Source organism: Plecotus auritus (genome assembly GCF_963455305.1).
Source record: "Plecotus auritus genome assembly, chromosome: 6".
NCBI lineage: Eukaryota > Metazoa > Chordata > Mammalia > Chiroptera > Vespertilionidae > Plecotus > Plecotus auritus.
Window position 1 is genome coordinate 40,583,171 of NC_137773.1, and position 19,393 is coordinate 40,602,563.

Here is a 19,393-nt window from a genome sequence, read left to right on the forward strand (position 1 = left end):
GCCATTGGGGCACAGAATACATTGGGTCCAGCGAAGAGCCGGGATTCAGCAGCAAAGGCCTCGTGGAGGAGTACACTGGTGATGATGGTAGGATTCCTGAAACCATACAGACCGGATTTAAGAGTGATAGAGGTTTGGGGGCAAAAAAGTGGTAAAGGGAGACGGTGATTTTCCTTTTCTATTTTGAAAAACATCTGAAGATAAATCTGAGCATTGCTTGTGTCATTTTTTTCAAAGCTGAATTTTTAAATACAGAAGCAAACCCATGATGGCAGATGCTATGCCGAGAAAATCAGAGATCCTTGGTTCGAACCTTGTGTCTGCTCATAATTCGCTCCGCAACCTCAAACTGCATTAGTTTCATCATCTGTAAAAAGTAGATAATCACCAGTCGCCGGGCCGCGACGAGGGCCCGATGGAGAGAAACTTTACATTATGTGACTTCAATTCCAATTGGGTTCCAGGTAGAAGCCGCGCCATAGTCGCGAGGCATCTCGGGATTTATAGTCCTGTTTTTCCCCACCCCGCCCCAGCGGAACTTGCTGTCCCGATAGGCCCCGCGGCGGCGGCAAGGGTACGTGGCGCGGCCAATTGCGGCTGCGCCGTCAGGTGGGGCAAGATGGCTGCGGAGTTGGGTGTGCGGATCGTCAGGCCCTGGCTGGGAGCCGGGCTGGGTTGGGTGGTTCGGGCCCTTCTGTTGCTACTGTGGTTTGCGGCCCGCGGAGGCGCGCTCTACTTTCACATCGGGGAGACAGAGAAGAAATGCTTTATTGAGGAGATTCCGGACGAGACCATGGTTATAGGTGCGGGGGGATGGGGACAGTTGGGAATAAGAATGTGGTCTTGGGGCGCGGGGTGTGGGAGGGTCAGCAACGCTCCAGAGCCGGGAGCAGCCGGCCTCGCGGTGCTCTACCTGCCGCGGACCTGGAGTCACCTCTGACTTGGGCTCGCCCGGCTTCCCTCCAGGAAACTACCGGACGCAGCTGTATGACAAGCAGCGGGAGGAGTACCAGCCAGCCACCCCCGGACTTGGCATGTTCGTGGAGGTGAAGGACCCAGAAGATAAGGTGAGTCGGCCCCCTTTGCCCCGCTGAGCCCTCCGCTCTGCACTTAAGCGCTAGACCAGGTAGGCGCTGATACTTCCCCTCCTAGTTTCCACATCTGCTAAATTGGTAAAAAACAGTTGGTTATGTGGGGAAATCCCGGATTTTCGCTCCAGACTTAACTTAGACTGTTGCAATACTGGCTCTCCTCTCAACCTCTTATTGACTGCTGCATGATACCGCCAAGTCAGTCAGTTACTTTCCCTAAGCCATCTGTGTTATAGAAATTCATCTTTCTTATAAGTGTGATAAGAGGATTAATTGTGGTGCTGAGAAACAATTTTTGCCAACTCTAAAGCTGTGACATCTACACTTCAGGATTTCATAGAACAGTGTACTTTCCAAAAAGAATGAGCAGCTTTAAATTTTGACAAAGATTAAAACCAAAAAACCCTCAAAACCCTTTAGCTGTCACTTAAAAATGAATTACACCAAAATCATTGAAAGGGCATGAGCTATGAATAAAAGAAAACTCTTCCCAGGAGCAGTCACATGCCAACCTATGCCTGATTTTTTTTTTACCCCTACTCCAAATAGTTTTCAGACAAGCTTTTGGCAACTGCTTCTGAGCAGCTTTGGACCATTTGGTGTTGTGGGATGTCTGCAGCTCTGCTTGCCGATTTTTGAGGCACTTAAAGCCTTAAGCACCGTCCAGCTCCATGCAGTAACTCACTAAAGCCCTTTCTCTTCAGGTCATTCTGGCCCGGCAGTATGGCTCTGAAGGCAGGTTCACTTTCACATCCCATACCCCTGGCGAGCATCAGATCTGTCTTCACTCCAATTCCACCAAGTTCTCCCTTTTTGCTGGAGGCATGTTGGTAAGTGGACTTGCATGGGACTTGTACTTTTAGCTTTTAGCCCCTGTTAAGGACTGGGGACTGGTGATACTGTGGGTATGAGATGAGTATGTGGAGCTCTTTGCATATACCTTGGACAGAGTCATCAGCCAAGGCTTATTCTTTTCTGTGTGTCTAGAGCCCCATAGAGCTGGACACTGAGGAGGCTTCATCAGTGTTGGCTTAATGAACAATTTAAGGAAGATGGGTGGACTAACTGTCAGTCCTTGGCATGAAGAGGGAGCAGAGCTACCTGATTGTCTTTATCTTCCTTGTCTGTTCACAGAGAGTTCATCTGGACATTCAGGTGGGTGAACACGCCAATGACTATGCAGAAATTGCTGCCAAAGACAAGTTGAGTGAGTTGCAACTACGAGTACGACAGCTGGTGGAGCAAGTAGAGCAGATCCAGAAAGAACAGAACTATCAGCGGGTGAGTGGCTAGGCTAGGATCAGTGGGCTTTTTCTCAGAAGCTGCCTACTGGCTCAGCCAGGAGTTACATGTCAGATTTATTATGTAACATACCAGGTTGTCTACTTTGCAAGTCTAAAAGGTGAGATGGCTATTATTAACTATTTTGTATTTGAGGAGACAGTCTCTTAAAGGCTGTTCTTGCCCTAGGTCACAGTTACACTAAGTGACAGCAGGAATTGATACCAAAACTTGGGTGCTATTTCCATGGCTCTAGGTGATCCCAGGGGTTTCAAACTCACCTGTGTCCAGGAGTAAGCAGGTTCCATTAATGGATCTATGACCATAAGGATTGGTAGGATAGTAACCTGCCTAACCAGGGACAGCTACTGTTGTCAGCCAAGAACAGGCTTGTAGAATGCTAGCTGGCTCTGGCTTTTAAGAGGAGCTAGAGGTCCAGGTTTTTTGTGTGAAAAATTAATTGGTTTTAAATGTTGGCAAAATACTGTGTGAGCCAAATAACACACATGTATGGGCCAGGTGCAGCCCCTGGACCACCAATTTGCAACCTGTGCCCACAATCTTCAAGGAGCAGTTTGGGAGACCTGAGCGGAGTACTCAGAGCAAGCCCATTCCTGGGCATTTCAGGACAGCTCTGCCTGATGGTGATATCACAACTACTTTACCTCTCCTCTAAGCACCAGGGTAGGACCTGGGAGGTCTGTAACTGACAGAGCAAACAGACTTAAGTTACCTGAGGTCATCTGGCTAGTGAGGGTGAAGACAGTCCCCACGTGGGGTGTCTCTTTGCAGCATTTGACTGGTACCTGTGCAGAACTAGTTGGCCCTGGACCATCCTCCAGGGAGGGAACCCAGCAGTTCTAACAGACCCAGGTGGGGCCCAGCCAATTCAGGCTCTTCTTCCATTCTCCCCTCCCACAGTGGCGAGAGGAGCGCTTCCGGCAGACCAGCGAGAGCACCAACCAACGGGTGCTGTGGTGGTCCATTCTGCAGACCCTCATCCTCGTAGCCATCGGTGTCTGGCAGATGCGACACCTCAAGAGCTTCTTTGAAGCCAAGAAGCTGGTGTAGCCATCCTTCCTCCCAGGCTGGGGGAGAAGAGGCCTCCTGGAACTGATTTCTCTCTGGCAGGAGGACTGATTCCCAGCCATGGATGTTCTGGAGGGAAGAGAGGTCACAGGCACCCCAGGCACAAGCTAAGGGGAGCAGCTCAGCTGGAGCATACTGAGCAGGTGGTGGGGCAAATGCCTGCCCCCTCTCCTGAGCTCTGGGCCTTTGCAGTAATCTCCTGGGGGCTATTGAAGCCACTGGGAGTCCCAATGGCACCTCAAAATCACAATGTTACTGATCAGGGATGTGAGGCTGTTATCTGGGGTGGCTGCAGGGAGGGGAGTGGGTGGGCAAGCCAGTTTTCTTTTTGTCTTCCTTGCTAACTTGGGATTTTAGGCAGATTGTGATACAGCTGTGATTCTCTGCCACCCTGAGAACCTCCTTGGGCCTAAACCCAGCCTGCTGATCCAGGGTGTGTGTGTCAGTTGAGGGTGGGATGGAGGGGGTTGCAAAGTGGGAAAGTAGTCCTGAGGTTGACTCCAGGTTTTTCACATAGATGTCCTTTTTGGGGCTCGAGGAACTGGGATCAGGGCAAGCAGAGGTCTTGGTGCTGGCTGGGGATGGGGCCTGCAGAGTCTTAGTTACTGATTTCATTTTCAATAAGCCTAGGTTTGTTACATTGGTTTCCCAATAAAAATTAAAAAAAAAAAAAAAGACTTCTTGTACAATGTAAAGTTACTCTACTATCAGTGGGCATAACACTTCAGGGAATGTCAGTTCTTCCAGTGGGCAAAGCACTTCACATTCCAAGACGAGTACCCACCTTTGAACATCAATCTTTGTTTTTTAAATATAGATTTTTATTGATTTCAGAGAGGGAGAGAGGGATAGAAACATCAATGATGAGAGAAACATCATGGATTGGCTGCCTCCTGCATGTCCCCTACTGGGGGTTGAGCTGGCAACCTGGACATGTGCCCTGACTGGGAACTGAACTGTGACTTCCTGGTTCATGGGTCATTGCTCATTCACTGAGCCACATTTACGGTGCTGAACTTCATTCTTTTTATCCTCTCCATACCTTCCCACAGCAGAGGGTAGTGGTTTTGCCCAAGAACATCCAACAAATAAATTGGGTTGGGGTTCAAATCCACACCACTTCCTCTGTGCCAGCTCCCTCATGAAGTGCCATCCCTGCATTTCCAGAGTAGGTGGACTCAGGATAGACTTGTCATGGTGCTGTAAGGAAATGCCTAGTTAGAATGCAGGGTCATTGATGAGAGAGAAACATCGGTCAGCTGCCTCCTGCACACCTCCTACTGGGGATGTGCCCACAACCAAGGTACATGCCTTTGACCGGAAACGAACCTGGGACCCTTGAGTCTGCAGGCCGACGCTCTTATCCACTGAGCCAAACCGGTTAGGGCTAGAATGCAGTTTTTTGAACAGGAATGCTGCAGGTGTGGGAAGGACAGAAATCCTTGGGTAGGCAGGGATAAGGATATTGATGGGCTTAACCAGTAGCATGGAATCAGCTGCCTCTTGCATGCCTCCTACTGAGGATTGAGCCTGTAACCCAACCAGGGAGTCCCCCCTATTATTAACGTCATGTATTAGTATAGTACATTTGTTAGAAATTAATGAATGTAGCCAGGCGGGTGGCTCAGTTGTTTGAGCGTTGTCCCATGAACCAGGAAGTCAGTTTGATTCCCGGGTCAGAGCTCATGCCAAGTTTGCAGGCTCCATCCCCAGTAGGGGGCATGCAGGAGGTAGTAGCCGATAGATGCTTCTTTCTCATCAATGTTTATATCTCCTCCTCTCTGAAATCAATAAAAACAATTTTATAAAAAATTAGTGAATTTAGTAATACATTATTTTAAACTAAAGTCCATACTTAATGCAGATTTCTTGAGTTGTCACCTATGTCCTTTTTCTGATTCCCTCTATGAAAGTCTGAGAAACTGTCACCGCCAAGAGAAGCCCAAAGAGACAACTAAATCTAAATCTATTGTGCCCATCTCTGTACCAAGTTTATTTTTTCCTTTAGTCCTCACAGCAATCATGTAGATCAGGCACTTAGGAGAGGGAACAGAGATTGTTTTGCCCCCAAACATAGCTGAATTGGCAGATTTTCAAGTTTGGAATCCAGTCGGTCTGTCTGTAGTGCCTGGCTCTAACTCCATGGGATATCTCTTGAACGCAAAACTAAGCCCTGAGCTTGGCTTTGCGGTCCTCCAAGCTTTGTTGTAGAGGAAGAATGCACCTGAGTTAACAGCCAGGAGGCCCAGAAGCTCCTTGCCTTCCCTTGGGAGGAGGAGGAAGATGCACATTACCCCAGGGCGCTGGTTTGAAAGTCTGGAGTCTTAAGTCCAGCCCCAGCCCAGTGACTTGAGCCCCCTCTGGGGCCTCAGTTTCTCGGGATGTTAAAAAGCAGGGGCAGTCAGCAGTCAAGTGGTAGCCGTGCTCGCGTGTTTCTCCACAGGCGGAACCTTTGACGCCACAGCTCCGGGGAGCAGACGGCGCGGCCGGAGCGGAGGACCCGTAGGACCGAGGGGCTGGGCCACGGGTTTGGGCGGGGCGGGAGGCGGAGGTGCCGCGTAGGCCGAGGAGGCCGGGTCCGCCCGGCCGGGAGCTCGATCCCCATGCGTGGCCGCCTCCCCCCACGATGTTCCCCTCCCGGAGGAAAGCGGCGCAGCTGCCCTGGGAGGACGGCAGGTGAGCGGCGGCGGCCCCGGGCCCTGTCCTCCGGGTGCCGATCTTTACCGGCCACGGGGCGGAATCTAGGAGCTCGAGGCCATCGCGTCTCCTCTCTGCGGGGCTCTCTGAGGGTCTGTGGGTCATGAGTCTCTGTAGTTGGGTGTCTGTCTCTGTGTCTTCCAGTCTACGTCACTCTGCAGGGCTCCGTCACCCGTGGGTCTGCATTTCTCTGTTGACCTCCCTTTGTGAGTTTCTGTTTCTCTCTTTGCAAGTCGTTTTCTCTTAGGAGTTTCTCCTCTGGCCTCTATCTTAGTGCTGGTCAGTGACTCTGTTGACCTCTCTGAATGGATCTCTGTCTTTCTGTCCCTGGTCTAGGAGTCTGTGTTCCATTTTTCTGGTTTCCACCTCCCCATCACATCCATGTAGCCTCAGACCATCCCTCCTTCGCGCTTCCCCTTCCTTGCTGGGCCACCCCAGGGAACACACCAAACAGAAGCTCTGTCCCTCCACCTGCCTGGCCGCTGCCTGGCACGTAGTCGGCTCTCCTCACTTAACACTGGTTCGCTTCTCCTGCGCTGCACTTGAACGGAGCCTGCTCCGTGTGTTAGGTATGGCCTTGGCCCCGAGCTTAGCTAATGTTTACCACTAAAGCAGAATTGGGGAGATGGAGCTTTTTAGTTGTCTACATTTGGGAGGACACTTCAATCTTGAGATGTGCCCCCCAAACTCTTCTCACCTAGAACACATAGTGAGTCTTTACCCAGTGAATGACACCTCGTTCTCTTTAAATATCTTAACTTTGCCATGTGCCAAATGGTTCTGGAATGTAGTGGGCACAACTCTTTATCTTTGGAGATTTTTCAGAGTTGGTGTTGAAGTGAGAAGACAGGAATATAACAGAAAGAAAGCCAGAACTGTGGAGTCAGCCCTGGGCAGAAATCCTCTTTAACCATCATGTGACCAGAAACATATCACTTAATCTTTCTGACTTCAGCTTTTCCATCTCTGAAACCGGGAAGAGAGCTATATGAGGACTAAAGGAGACAAATGTAAAGTCCTTGATACTGTGCCTGGCTCAGAGGAGGTATCTTCCACTTACCCTTGTCATTTGGAGGTGCTATCATCAGAGCATTTGAGTATTCAAACCTTGTATCACTACGATTTGTGTGAAGAAGAAAGGAAAGGTAGTAGAGGAAAATTTTCATTTCTTGATCCCTTTTCATAAACCTTTGGGAAAAAACTGTGTTCTCAGAAAAAGTTACTGATGTCTCTTCTCGCTTTTGACACAGGGGTACTAAGATCCATGCAACAGATGCAGGCTAATGTAGCAATGAAGAGTGCTGGCTGTGGAGCCAGCCTGCCTCGGTTTGAATCTTCTCTTTCCTAGTCTTGGGCACAGATTGAAGAAGGAGAAAAAATCTCATCTGGTCTGCCCCTCAGAGCAGGGTGGCCTGGGCCCTGGGAGCCGATGGGACTACAGATCTGGAGTTTGCCATCAGGTGGCATCAGGGCAACTTCTCAGTGTTGTCCACTGTCCCAAGGAATTGGGATTCGGCTCTGAATTAAGTTGTTCGATAGTTTAGACTTTTAACAGCTCCGGCTGAGAGTACCCAGTGGGGATGTGATACTGGTAGGAAGGGAAAGTTAGCCCAAGGAAACAGCATGTGAAAGTGCATGAAATGCCCAATTCGTGCCATACTCTGGATAATGGTCATTGCTTCTTCCCCTGAAGGTGGGATAGTTCCCCATGTCCACCTCCCCGGTCTCCACCCCATCCTCAGAAAGAGCTCAGAGGGAGAATCAGTAGAAACTCCAGCCTTCCCAGGCCACTGGCAGGATTGGGTTCTGCTCCCCATCGGAAACCCCCACCACAGGACAATGGGGGGTAAGTCAGAAGCCCCACTGTGAAGGTGTCCTACCCAGCCATCTCTCTGCTGTGTGTGGGACCTGGACCTGGCTTCAGGACTGCTGGCTTTCTGGTTGGCAATTGTGCCATTATAGAGGCAGGAGTTGGTGTGGCTCTAACTGTATAACTTAAAGCATGCCCTGGCTGCTTGAACCCTTCCTGTAACTCACTTAGCATGCCCTCTGCTGTGTGTCTGGTGCTGCAGCCACAGACAGGAGCCTGGTTATTTATGGGTAAGACAAGCAGGGACTTGGGGGATTACAAACTTCTTAAGTACTCCAAAGAGTGAAATACCAGATGCCATGGAAACACAGAAGGTGCATGTATCTCAGTTTGTATATGTGAGAAGATGGGCAGTGCTGGCCATGACATGGGAGTTTGGCCCTGAAGGATCAGTGAGGGGCTTTCAGACAGATAAAATAGGAAGGGCATTTCAGGCAGAAGCAGCAGGCTGTGTGAGGCTGGAGCAGGAAGGAATATGGTGAGCAGAGGAGCTCAGAGTTGGCCAAATTATAGCACTGGATGAGTGGTAAGGGCCAATGAGATGGGGCCAGGTCACAGAGGGGTTTGACTGTCAGGCCAAGGGATTGGGTCTTTCTCTTGTAAACAGAAAAGGATCATCCATGAGCTCGAAGAGGTCTGAGCTGGACAAGGACCAATGAGACCTGAGCACAGAAGAGAGGCAGTAGGTGAGGAAGGGTCAAGGGACACTTAGGAAGTAGAATCTATAAGCCTGGTAGCTGCATGGTGCCTCATAGAGGTCATAGAGAGGTTGCTTTGCTGATTATTTCATGGGGTGTCCTGCAGAGGAAGCCTCCCTTTTCTTGGATTCCTCACCTCCTCCTTCACTACCCTCAGGAACTTCCAGAGAGAGGGGCAAAAGAATCAGGTGAATTCCACTTGTTTCTTTGTACTTTCTAACCTAAAGGCCAATCTCTCGACACTACCGCAGTGTTTAAGATACCAGCTGTCTTCCCAGTTTCTGAAATGAGCCCGGGTGCTAGCCCCAGCCCCAATCTTTCTTTCCCTAGTCCATCTCTCAGCTCTTGTCGCATGGGCTGCCTGTTGGACTGAAGCTTTGAGACTTGTTCAGTGAACTGCCACAGTTAATTTGGGCCTTGCATTGATTTGCGGGCAGGCCTGATCTTCCGAAAATAAACATTGGGGGTTTTCACTGGGGATTGATGCCAGCACAGACCCAGATCTTAGGGAGCTTTCTGGTGTGAGAAGCAGGATGAAGCCAACGTTTCAGCAGGTGGTGAACATGCAGGGTGTGGGAGGCAGTGGGTGAGATCTCTAAGTCCAGGCTCCTACCATCAGCTCAGGACGGGAACCACTGTCCTGGGGCGGGGCAAGTGCAAGATACAAGGAGCCTCATCCCAGCCTTCATGGTCTGGCCAGGGCTCATTCACAGAAAATAAGAAAGCATCAAGGAATGGGCAGCTCTGCGACCCAGGAGTGGTTGGAGGGCTTTCTGGAGGCGGGGGCATGGGCTGTATTCTGATAGATGGTAGCAGCATGAGCAAAAGCATTAAAGTTGCTTTTGTACTAATTCCCAGGTGCTTAGGCAGACCAGCCCTGCTTGTGGGGAAGCCAGAGAAGGGGTCTGTGACGGTCCCAGACCAGACCTGCCCTTCTGACCATCCTTGCTCTTGTCCCAGGTCCAGGCTGCTTCCCAGCAGCCTTCCCCGGAAATGCTCCGTCTTCCACCTCTTCGTTGCCTGTCTCTTACTGGGCTTCCTCTCCCTGCTCTGGCTGCAGCTCAGCTGCTCCGGTGACATGGCCTGGGCAGCCAAGGGACAAGGGCAGGAGACCCCAGGTCCACCCCGGGCCTGTCCCCCAGAGCCGCCCCCTGAGCACTGGGAAGAAGATCCGTCATGGGGCCCCCACCGCCTGGCAGTGCTGGTGCCCTTCCGAGAACGCTTTGAGGAGCTCCTGGTCTTTGTGCCCCACATGCATCGCTTCCTGATCAGGAAGAAGATCCCACACCACATCTACGTGCTCAACCAGGTGGATCATTTCAGGTAGGGACTACTTGACCCTGCTCCCCCTCTCCAGGGGCGTCACCTTGTCCAGGCCTTTTAGGGCCTGCTCCCTTTCCTGGCAGCAGCCCAATGCTGGTGGGCCTCAGACCTGTGAAGGGCCACCTAGGTCAGTGGCAGGAGGGAAGGAGGTGGGACCCTTCTCACTGGGGTTGACAGAAATCTTTGGGGAAAGTTTGGGGCTGGGGAGGGCCCTGATCTGATTTCCATTTTAAAATAGGGGTACTGTACGTGGAGTAGATTATACCAGGACAAGAGGAGGAGCAGGAAGAGCTGTGGGTGGTCACTGCAGTTGTCTGAGATGATGGGGACTTGGTCAGCATGTAGAAGGGATGGAGGAAGCACAGACAGGGCCTGCCACGGGATTGGTGGTGAGGATTAGACGAAGAGAGTGTCAATACAATGGCTTTAAAGTTCACAGTCTGGCATTATCCTGAAATCTTTGCACTTACCAAAATCTTTACTCCGTAATCATAATCGAAGCATTTCACATTTCACCCCCACCTTTCCCTCTAATTTCTTCCCTCTGGAAACTCGCAACAGTTCCTGGACCCCACCAGGCCTTGTAGTCCGGGATGCTCCCAATTTTCTTTCTTTTTTTTTAATTTTCTTGGGGTGACATTAGTCTACATGAACACATAGGTTACATGTGTGGATTACTAATTTACAAAATCTATATAGGACCATGTGCCCACCACCCCAATTTTTTTTTATTTTTATTTGAGAGTACCTTTATTAAAGCGGGGGACAGTGAAACAAAGGAAGGGCTTAGGGTAGAGAAACAACAGGAGAGAGAGAGTGAGTGCCAACGAAGTGCTCTGCTTTGGCTCTCTAGAACCGTTATAGGAAAGAAGTGGGCCACACTGGGCTGTGTGAATTCACTGAGAAGTAAAGTCACAGTGAAAGTCCTGGCCAGTTTTTCTCAGTGGTTAGAGTGTCAGCCTGCAGATCAAAGCGTCTTGGGTTTAATTCAAGGTCAGGGACACGTACCACAATTGCAGGTTCAATCCCTGGCTCCAGTCAGGGCACATTTAGGAGGCAACCAATCAATGTCTCTCTCTCTCTCTTCCCTTCCACTCTCTCTAGGAATCAATGGAAAAAATATCCTCTGGTGAGGATTAACAACAAAAAAAAGTCACAGTAAAAGAAGTGAGCCAAGGCAGGGCTGTTTTTAGCTCGCTGAAAAGTCTAGGACAGGAGAAGCAACAGGAGATAGCCTTGGTGGTGGTCTGATTGGCTCTCTAGCAACGTTAAGGGAAAGAAGTGAGCCAAGGCAAGGTTGGTTATCTCACTGAAAAGTCAGAAAAGGCGGCCTTGGAGACAGGCTCAGGGTGTAAGCCAGGGATGAGCTGCCACTGCTGTTGCTTCTCTGGTTGCAAGTCTCATGGGAATCCTTAGAGTTTAGGAGAGAAAAGTAAAGATGCATACCTGAGAGGGAAGAAAGGTGAGTGTACTCCAGAGAGCCTGCCGATGCTCCCAATTTTCACTGTTCACTCACCTTGTCCTCACTTTCTCCTGACCTAACTTGGATTCCATGGCTCATTGTTTTTTTGTTTGTTTGTTTGTTTGTTTTTTAAATATATTTTATTGATATTTTACAGAGAGGAAGGGAGAGAGAGAGCTAGAAACATCGATGAGAGAGAAACATCGATCAGCTGCCTCCTGCACACCTCCCACTGGGGATGTTCCCGCAACCAAGGTACATGCCCTTGACCGGAATCGAACCCGGGACCCTTCAGTCCGCAGGCCGACGCTCCATCCACTGAGCCAAACCGGTTTCGGCTTTGGCTCATTGTTAAAATCATTCCCCTGCACATATTTCAGTTCCCTTGCCCCTTTCTGCCTGGCACAATTTCTGCCTGTTGAAACCTGACTGTTTAATTCACACCTGCTCCTGGGCAGCTGATGTGACTGGAGACAATGAGCCCTGGCCCAGGAAGCTCCTCGGCCCTGCCTGAAAGCCTTGAATTCCTCTAATCTGCTGCCTTTCCCCTCTCCTCACCCATCCTCCCCCCAACTTTGCTTTCTATTTGAGAAAACAGAACTAATTGGAAGAAAACTTGTGCAAGTCCCCAACCCCTGGCCCTGTGTACCATCTTCTGTGCACGGTTGCTTTTGATGCCTTGTCCCAGCTCTGCTGGGGCAGCTCTACCACTGGCACTGGCTCCCATTCTCGTCTCTTACTCAAGGACATCATTCCAGTTGTGAGCCCTTTTCTGTCCTACATGACCAAGTTTTTCTTCCTTTCTGGATCATTTGCATCAGCATACAAAATTGCACATTGCCCACAGTTATCACCTCATTTCTCTGCTCCCCTTTATAGCAAAACTCCTCCCCCTTCTCCCCTCATTGCTAAAACAGCTCTCACTGACATCACCAATGAACCTTATTAATCATCCTTCATCCTGTAGACTTCTCAGCAGCATTTGCCAAATGGATTACTTCTTCCTTCCTCAAACATCTCTGTCTGACTTCCAGGGCAGCCCTCGCTGAGTCTCCTCCTTTCTCACTGGCTGCCCTTCCCACCTTCTTTCCAGGTTCTGCCTCATCTCCCTGGTCTCTTGGTCTCAGTGCTCTTGAGTGTCTCCTTGCTGGCTACAGTCACTCCCTGGGGGATCTCATCCAGGCTCAGACCATTAGGTTCCATCTCTACTCTGGTGACTCCCGAGGCTGTATTCCCAACCTAGACTTCTCTCCTGAACTCCAGACCTGCACATCCATCTACTTGCGCAGCTCTACATTTGCTGGGCTCAGAAGCACCTCAAGCTTACTTGATCAAAGCTGAATTGCCCAGATCAGCTTCCCCTGCCTCCTCCCCAACCGGGAAATAGCAACTCCATGCTTCCAGTTACGCAGCCCAAAAAGCCTTGGAATCATTCTCCACTTTTCTTTCTGCCTCACACGAGACATCCAATTCATCAGCAGAATCCATCTAGAATCTGCGCACTTCTCACCGTCTTCACTGCCACCTCCCTGAGCTAAATCACTGTCATCTCTTGCCTAAATTATTTTAATGGCCTCTCAACTCACCTCTATCCTTCCACCTTGGTCCTCCAGTCTCCTCTCAACACCCCAACTAGAGTGATCCTGTTGCACCCTAAGTCACAGTGTGTCTTGCCTCTGTTCTAAGCGCTCCAGTGGCTCCCCATCTCATCACGGCCAAAGCCTAAGCCCATCAGGGGCCCGTCACCCTCTGACCTCATCCTCTACGCCCCACTCACTCACTACCTGGCCACATTGGTGTCTGCCCTGCCTCAGACCTTGGTAGGCACTCTCTCCTCTGCTCAGAGCCCCCTTCCCCTGATTTCCATAGGGCTCAATCCCTCTGGCCTTCAGGTTTCTACTCACTTTCAGGTTTCTACTCACCCTTCACCCTGTTACCCTGAGCACATGTCTAAAAGAACAACTACCTCATTTTTGACCTCCTGCTTTACTTTTTTCCACAGCACTTACCACTATCTGGCTTTTTAAGTATTTATTTGTTTATTTTTGTCTCCTGTTATTAGTATATCAACTCCTTGAGGGCAGGGCTTTGATTTCTCACTGTTATATCCTATGCTCTCAACAGTTTCTGGCATATAGTAGGTGCTCAGTAAACATTTGGGCGCTGAATGGAGGAACAGACGTGAAGCTGGATAGCACCACAGTGAAATCAGTGTCGGCCTGGAGGGCAGCATAGGCCCCAGGGTGGGTGGTGTAGAGGACGGGCTCTCCTGCAGAGTCTGGGGGAGAGCCAGCTCGCTGCCTGTACCCTGCCCAGCCTTGGCCATCCTGTACAGGTTCAACCGGGCAGCACTCATCAATGTGGGCTTCCTGGAGAGCAGCAACAGCACAGACTACATCGCCATGCACGACGTGGACCTGCTCCCTCTCAACGAGGAGCTGGATTATGGCTTCCCTGAGGCAGGGCCCTTCCATGTGGCCTCCCCAGAGCTCCACCCGCTCTACCACTACAAGACCTATGTCGGCGGCATCCTGCTGCTCTCCAAGCAGCACTACCAGCTGGTGAGGCCCAGCCAGCCTGTTCTGCTGAGCCAGGGAGCTCCCACCTGGGTGGGGACACTGACAGGAGGAGCAGCAGTTTTGGGGCTCAGCAGGGAACCCAGGAACAGCCACAGACAGGAGAGAGGAGCAGGAACAAGCAGGTCGGTTAGAGAGGATTCAGGCGCAGCACAGAAAGCCTGGGAAAGTTGGCTTCATAAAAGTTGGGTTCATTGAGTCTTAAAATGGATAGGTCTGGTTGGGGCTCAGAGGAGGGTGTTGCTTCCTGTGTGGCTTGCCCAGCCTCTCAGACAGTGTCACTAGGACACCATTTCTCTTTCCTCATTTCTCTCATTTCTGCCTTCTTTAGGCAGGATTTCTTTCCAGATACTCAGGGTGAGGGGTGGTTGTTGTAGTTGCAGTCTGTATCTGTCTAGGCCCAAGTCCACTGGAAGAGGGAGCTCCCTTTCCGACAGCCAGACAGGAGTCCCAGAGCCATACCACACAGGCTCTTGATTGGTCTGACTTGTGTCCTGGGCCCATCCCTGAGTCACTCACTCACTGTGGCCGGGGGGAAGGTGGGGAAGAACTGAGTAGCTTAGAACTGAGTCTCCTGCTCCTCACAAAACTAAAGCCAGCTTTATGTAAATGAAGTCCCTAATCTGGTAGCAAAAACTGGTATCTGCCATAGAGCCCAACTGTTCCTCTCCCACACAGAGGAAGAAACCAGGGCTGAGCCCAGAAGAAATGGGAAGGGGCAAGTAGGAATTGGTACTTCTGCCCATTACGAGCTACCCAGAGAGGTGCCCTCCTGCCAGTCAGATATTTTGGGGAAACAAATCATCTCACACAAGTTCCAGGCCCCATTAGATGGGCACAGAGACTGGGATGTGCTGACTGTCCCCCCAATACTGCAGAGGTTGTGGGAACTGCATCTGGGTGTCTGCTCCAAACTTCCAGGGGAGGAGGAAAGGGGGCTGGGTACTCCTGAGTGGTAAGAGACTAGAGAGCACACTGGGCGGATGAGGCAAGTGATGCTGTCTGTCTCTGTGTTAGTGCAACGGGATGTCCAACCGCTTCTGGGGCTGGGGCCGTGAGGACGATGAATTCTACCGGCGCATCAAAGGAGCTGGGCTCCAGGTAACACCCCCAGGTCCCCTACCATCACCTCAGCCATCCTGGCTGCCCTGAGGCTCCCTTCTCTGCCCTCAGCTTGGAGATCCTCAGCTCGTTCTGATCCTAGTCCTGCCCCCAAATTAGCACACCTCTTCTGCATAATGGGAAGACAGGCCCTTGCCTGTGGCCTGTGGCCTGTGGCAGGCAGTGGGACCCCAGAGGACTAGTGAGGGCCAGGGCTCCAGGAGGGATGGCCTAACCCAATTTCCTTTGGCCTCCTTAGCTATTCCGCCCCTCGGGAATCACAACTGGATACAAGACATTTCGCCACCTGCATGACCCAGCCTGGCGGAAGAGGGACCAGAAGCGCATTGCCGCTCAAAAACAGGTGCTGACTGCTTCCCTGATCAGGCATGGATAGGCAGTGACATGGGGGAGCCAGCAGGCCCAAGTATTTCACCAAGTTCTACTTGGGTCCAAATGGTTCTTTCCACTCCTTTTTGGCCCAGCTCAGTCGATGGCATTTTGTTTGGGTACCTTTCCCTGGTTGGTGGCTGCTATGGGTCCTGGGACCTAGGTCAGATGACCCCCATACAGGCTGGGTGGAAGGGACTCAGCTGAAGGTGCCAGAATCCCAGGCGGACCTGCAACCTAAGAGTTCCCATCCCTCAAACAGCTCTTCTCTAGGAGCCATACTAGTCAACTGAAAACCCCTTCTCTCCTGCTTACTGGGGCATACAGCTGTGGGAGAGCCTTCACAGCTGTGAGCGTCACTCCTCTCTTCAATGGGGTCACAGAACCTCTGATGATGAGGTCATGGGGCATCAATATACAGCTGGCTCCCACAAAGTCCTGAATATATGCTCTCTCCCCTTTTCCTTCCTAGGAACAATTCAAGGTGGACCGGGAGGGAGGTCTGAACACTGTGAAGTACCGTGTGGATGCTCGTACAGCCCTGTCTGTGGGTGGGGCCCCGTGCACTGTTCTCAACATCATGTTGGACTGTGACAAGGCTGCTACCCCCTGGTGCACACTTGGCTGAGTTGGCTGAACAGTAAGGAGGCTTGTACCTACAGGCCATACTGCTACTCAGGCCCTGGACAAAGCCTCAGGCCCTGGGCCCAGCTCCAATAGGATGTGGAGTAGTCTGAAGGAGTGGACAGCAGGCTACGTGTTTGCAGCAGCCTGGCCCCCAGAGGGAGGCTTGAGCCAGGACAGGACACACAGGGTGCCTGGGATGCTGCTAGCAATAAACAGTGATGGAGAGAGGCTGGGATGTGGCTCCCAACTGGGACTCTCCGCCCTGCCTCTGCTTGCTCTGCTCTGCCCTCCTTTGCATGCTGAGACCTGCGGGCTTTTGTTCCTTCCCCCAGGACCGCCTCGTGCGGAGATATGGTTTAGAGGCCACGCTGCTGATATGAGTGGCTAGGGCCATTGGGAGTCTTAAAGTGCAGAAACCAGAGAGCAAGCCCCACAGAAAGGGAACAACTGAGAGCAGCTCTAGCTGGTTGTCACCATGTAGGAATGTGGGCCTGTGTTGCTGATCTTCTGATTTTTTAAAAGAAACTAGAAGTCTGGATTCTTAAGTAAAATTGGTTAATTATTAAATGATAGCAACTAATTGAAACTTTTAAAAAGTAGGGCAATCCAAACAAAATGTGTTGTGAACCACCAGTTTGTCACCTATGGCTGAGGGGAAGGGGATAGGAGAAAAGATGACATCTCTCTTTGTTATAAGCTGGCAAGGAGTTGGGTTAGGGCTGGCATGGCAAGACCAGGGGAAGCTCAGGTGGGAGAGAAGCTAAAGGCACAAGGTTCCTGCTACCGCCCACAGCCCTCTAGGCTTTGTTACCCTTGGGGCAGTGTGACCACCGCCAGGCTCTAGCGAGCTCTGACTCTGGGAAGGGGACTTCACCTGCCTCTCTAAGATGGACAGATCCAGAGGACTGGACTCAGGGCAGGCAGCATGTGTCGGCAGTGGCTAAGTCATGGCTTGAGGGAGTGAGGGCCGTTTTTCTGATGCCGGAGGAAGAAGATGAGAAGTGGGAGAATCCTTGGGGTGTTCCCACAGCACAAGTGATCACCCAATGCCAAGGAGAGGTGAAGGAGGGGAGCTCAGGAGACTATGGAATTGGGGAGTGATCTTGGAGGGGAGCCTGGGGCCAATGAGAGAGTGGGAGGCCAGGGGCCCTGCAAAGTAGATCACTTCTTTAAGGTGTTTGGCTGCCAAAGATTGGCAGCAGAAGTCTGAGGAGACGGGACAGTTAAGGCTGGTTTAACAATAAGTAGGACACCTGAAATACTGGAGGAGGAGATTGAGGTCCTAGAGTTCAGGAGGGTGGATTCAATAGCTCTACTCTAAAAAGACTCCTCTGAGCTGCTGTGTGCAGTTGTGTGGGTTGTGCACTGTACAACCTAAGCATAAGCGAAGAGACTTGAGCAAAGATGAGCCGAGTGAAGCTTCGGGCTCCATGTAACTGTTCAGGTGTATAATAGAGGGTCCTTGTGATCCTAAATTGGTCTTACCCAGTGATTTAGCCCCACAGTGAGGGGCAAACAGGCTGCAATTACAGTGCAAGGGTGGTGGGCAGGACTTTCTCAACTTGAGGTCCAGGAGAGGGGAATGGCATGCTTTCTGTATGCCAGTCTCCCAGGCAACCCTGGCTAAATCATCTTGGACTTCAGTAACGTGGAGGCAAAACTCCAGCCTCCTGGAGTTGGTGGGAATGGATGTGATATCATAGCCCTTAGCTCTGTACTCATCTGGCACATAGCAAGAACTCACAAATGTGAGTGTTCCTTTATACCTGCACCAAGGATGTGGAATGAGCAGAAGAAAAGCAGGATCAGCTGACTCAGCCTGGGCTGGGGCACAACTCCGACCTGGGGCCCCACACTCCGCTATGGCTGCTGCTGCCACCTCCAGGAGAGTGGGAGAGGGCTGAGCAATGGTTTGCAGGGGGAAGAAGCAGGTAGCTCTACTGCTTCCTCAGTATCTTTGTTGCCTCCTCTGTGGAGTGGAGCTAACATCCCTATCTCGCTGATCAGGTGTGGATGAAATAAATCCAGGATGAACTAGCACCTGCTGAGGATGGTGAAGCACAGAGAGCTAAGTAGCTTGCCCAAGGTAAAAGAGTTGGTACCTAGTGGAACATGGCCTTAGAGCCAGATTCCTTCACTCCTGGCCTGGACAGCAGGTCCCATGCACAGATGTTCCTTATCCTTCAGACTGTTCCTCCTCTCCCTAGCTGGAGAGGGCCCATGGGGAGGGCTGGCCAACATGGTTTGATGTTCCTCCCACCTCTGGGATGAAACCAGGGCCATGGGTGAGATACAAAGTGTCTGCCCCATGCTTCCTCTGCTGGATTAAGATGGGGATTTGGCTGCTGGGTAGGTCCCTTGGAGCATCAGTGGGACCAAGAGCATGGCATTGTGCCTGAAGAATGTACAAGGTACTTGGGGAAGGTCTCTCCAGGAGACGTGGGCTTGCCGGTGGAGTCAGTTTGCTGTCAGGATGGGAAGAGTTCTGGAGGGATCAGCATGTGCAAGGTAGAGAGATGAAGAGAGCATGTTATGTCAGGGACCTGGAAGGAGCTCTGGGTGTCCCTGTTTGCCAATACAGTGCAGCAGTGCGTGTGTGGGGACAGCAGAGGGAAGGTTGGGATGAACCATGAGGATCTGTGTATGCCACATTGTGCAACCTATACTGTATTCTCTGGGTTCAGTGTTTTCAAGCACAGGGAAATTTTTGAGCAGGGAGAGACCTTCCTGAATCCACAACTTTAGTGTATTGGGACAACAATCTATAATCAACTGAGCTATCCTGCCAGGGCACCACTGTCAATTTCTTAGTTTTGACCAATGCACTATGGTTAGGTAAGATATTAACCATAGGGGAAGCCGGGTAAAGGCTATACAGGAATTTTCTGTAATATCTTCATAATTTTTCTGTAGATTTCAAATATTCCCAAAGGAAAAACAATTTTTTAAGATAAGTTACATATGAGCAGCATAACAATTGCTCAGTAAACAATAGAATCTTGCCCTTCCCTTCAGGCTGGCAGTTGAGAATTTCCTCTGCTACTGCATCTGTATGAGCTATGCCCCCTCACCCACAAGTAAGGTTGAGTTGAGAACTCCCCAGGCTGTGATATTGGATTAGAAAGAAGTAAATGGAAACGGTAACTATTTGTTGTCTGATAGTGCAGCACTGAGTATTTCCTTCCCAT

The 19,393-nt window shown here is 50.9% G+C and overlaps 2 protein-coding genes across 8 annotated transcripts; both read left to right on the forward strand.

Annotated features, from left to right (window-relative positions):
* The first annotated feature begins 599 nt into the window (after positions 1-599).
* Positions 600-4,121, forward strand: TMED9 (transmembrane p24 trafficking protein 9). Its single transcript, XM_080672471.1, has 5 exons — positions 600-803; positions 967-1,067; positions 1,796-1,921; positions 2,226-2,372; positions 3,294-4,121. The coding sequence occupies exons 1-5, from the start codon at positions 620-622 to the stop codon at positions 3,441-3,443; spliced, it is 708 nt and encodes a 235-aa protein (XP_080528597.1). The 5' UTR covers positions 600-619; the 3' UTR covers positions 3,444-4,121.
* Positions 4,122-5,973: 1,852 nt separating this feature from the next.
* Positions 5,974-16,730, forward strand: B4GALT7 (beta-1,4-galactosyltransferase 7). Of its 7 annotated transcripts, none has more exons than XM_080676335.1 (7): positions 5,987-6,137; positions 8,636-8,714; positions 9,687-10,049; positions 13,847-14,072; positions 15,105-15,188; positions 15,448-15,552; positions 16,051-16,730. In XM_080676335.1, exons 3-7 carry the CDS (start codon positions 9,805-9,807, stop codon positions 16,204-16,206), a joined length of 816 nt encoding a protein of 271 aa, XP_080532461.1. In that variant the 5' UTR covers positions 5,987-6,137; positions 8,636-8,714; positions 9,687-9,804; the 3' UTR covers positions 16,207-16,730. The 7 variants fall into 7 exon arrangements, with proteins under 7 accessions (XP_080532463.1, XP_080532461.1, XP_080532458.1 ...); XM_080676332.1 differs by lacking the exon at positions 8,636-8,714 and adding an exon at positions 7,852-8,004 and having other exon boundaries at positions 5,992-6,137; XM_080676336.1 differs by lacking the exon at positions 5,987-6,137 and adding an exon at positions 7,901-8,004.
* Positions 16,731-19,393: the final 2,663 nt, after the last annotated feature.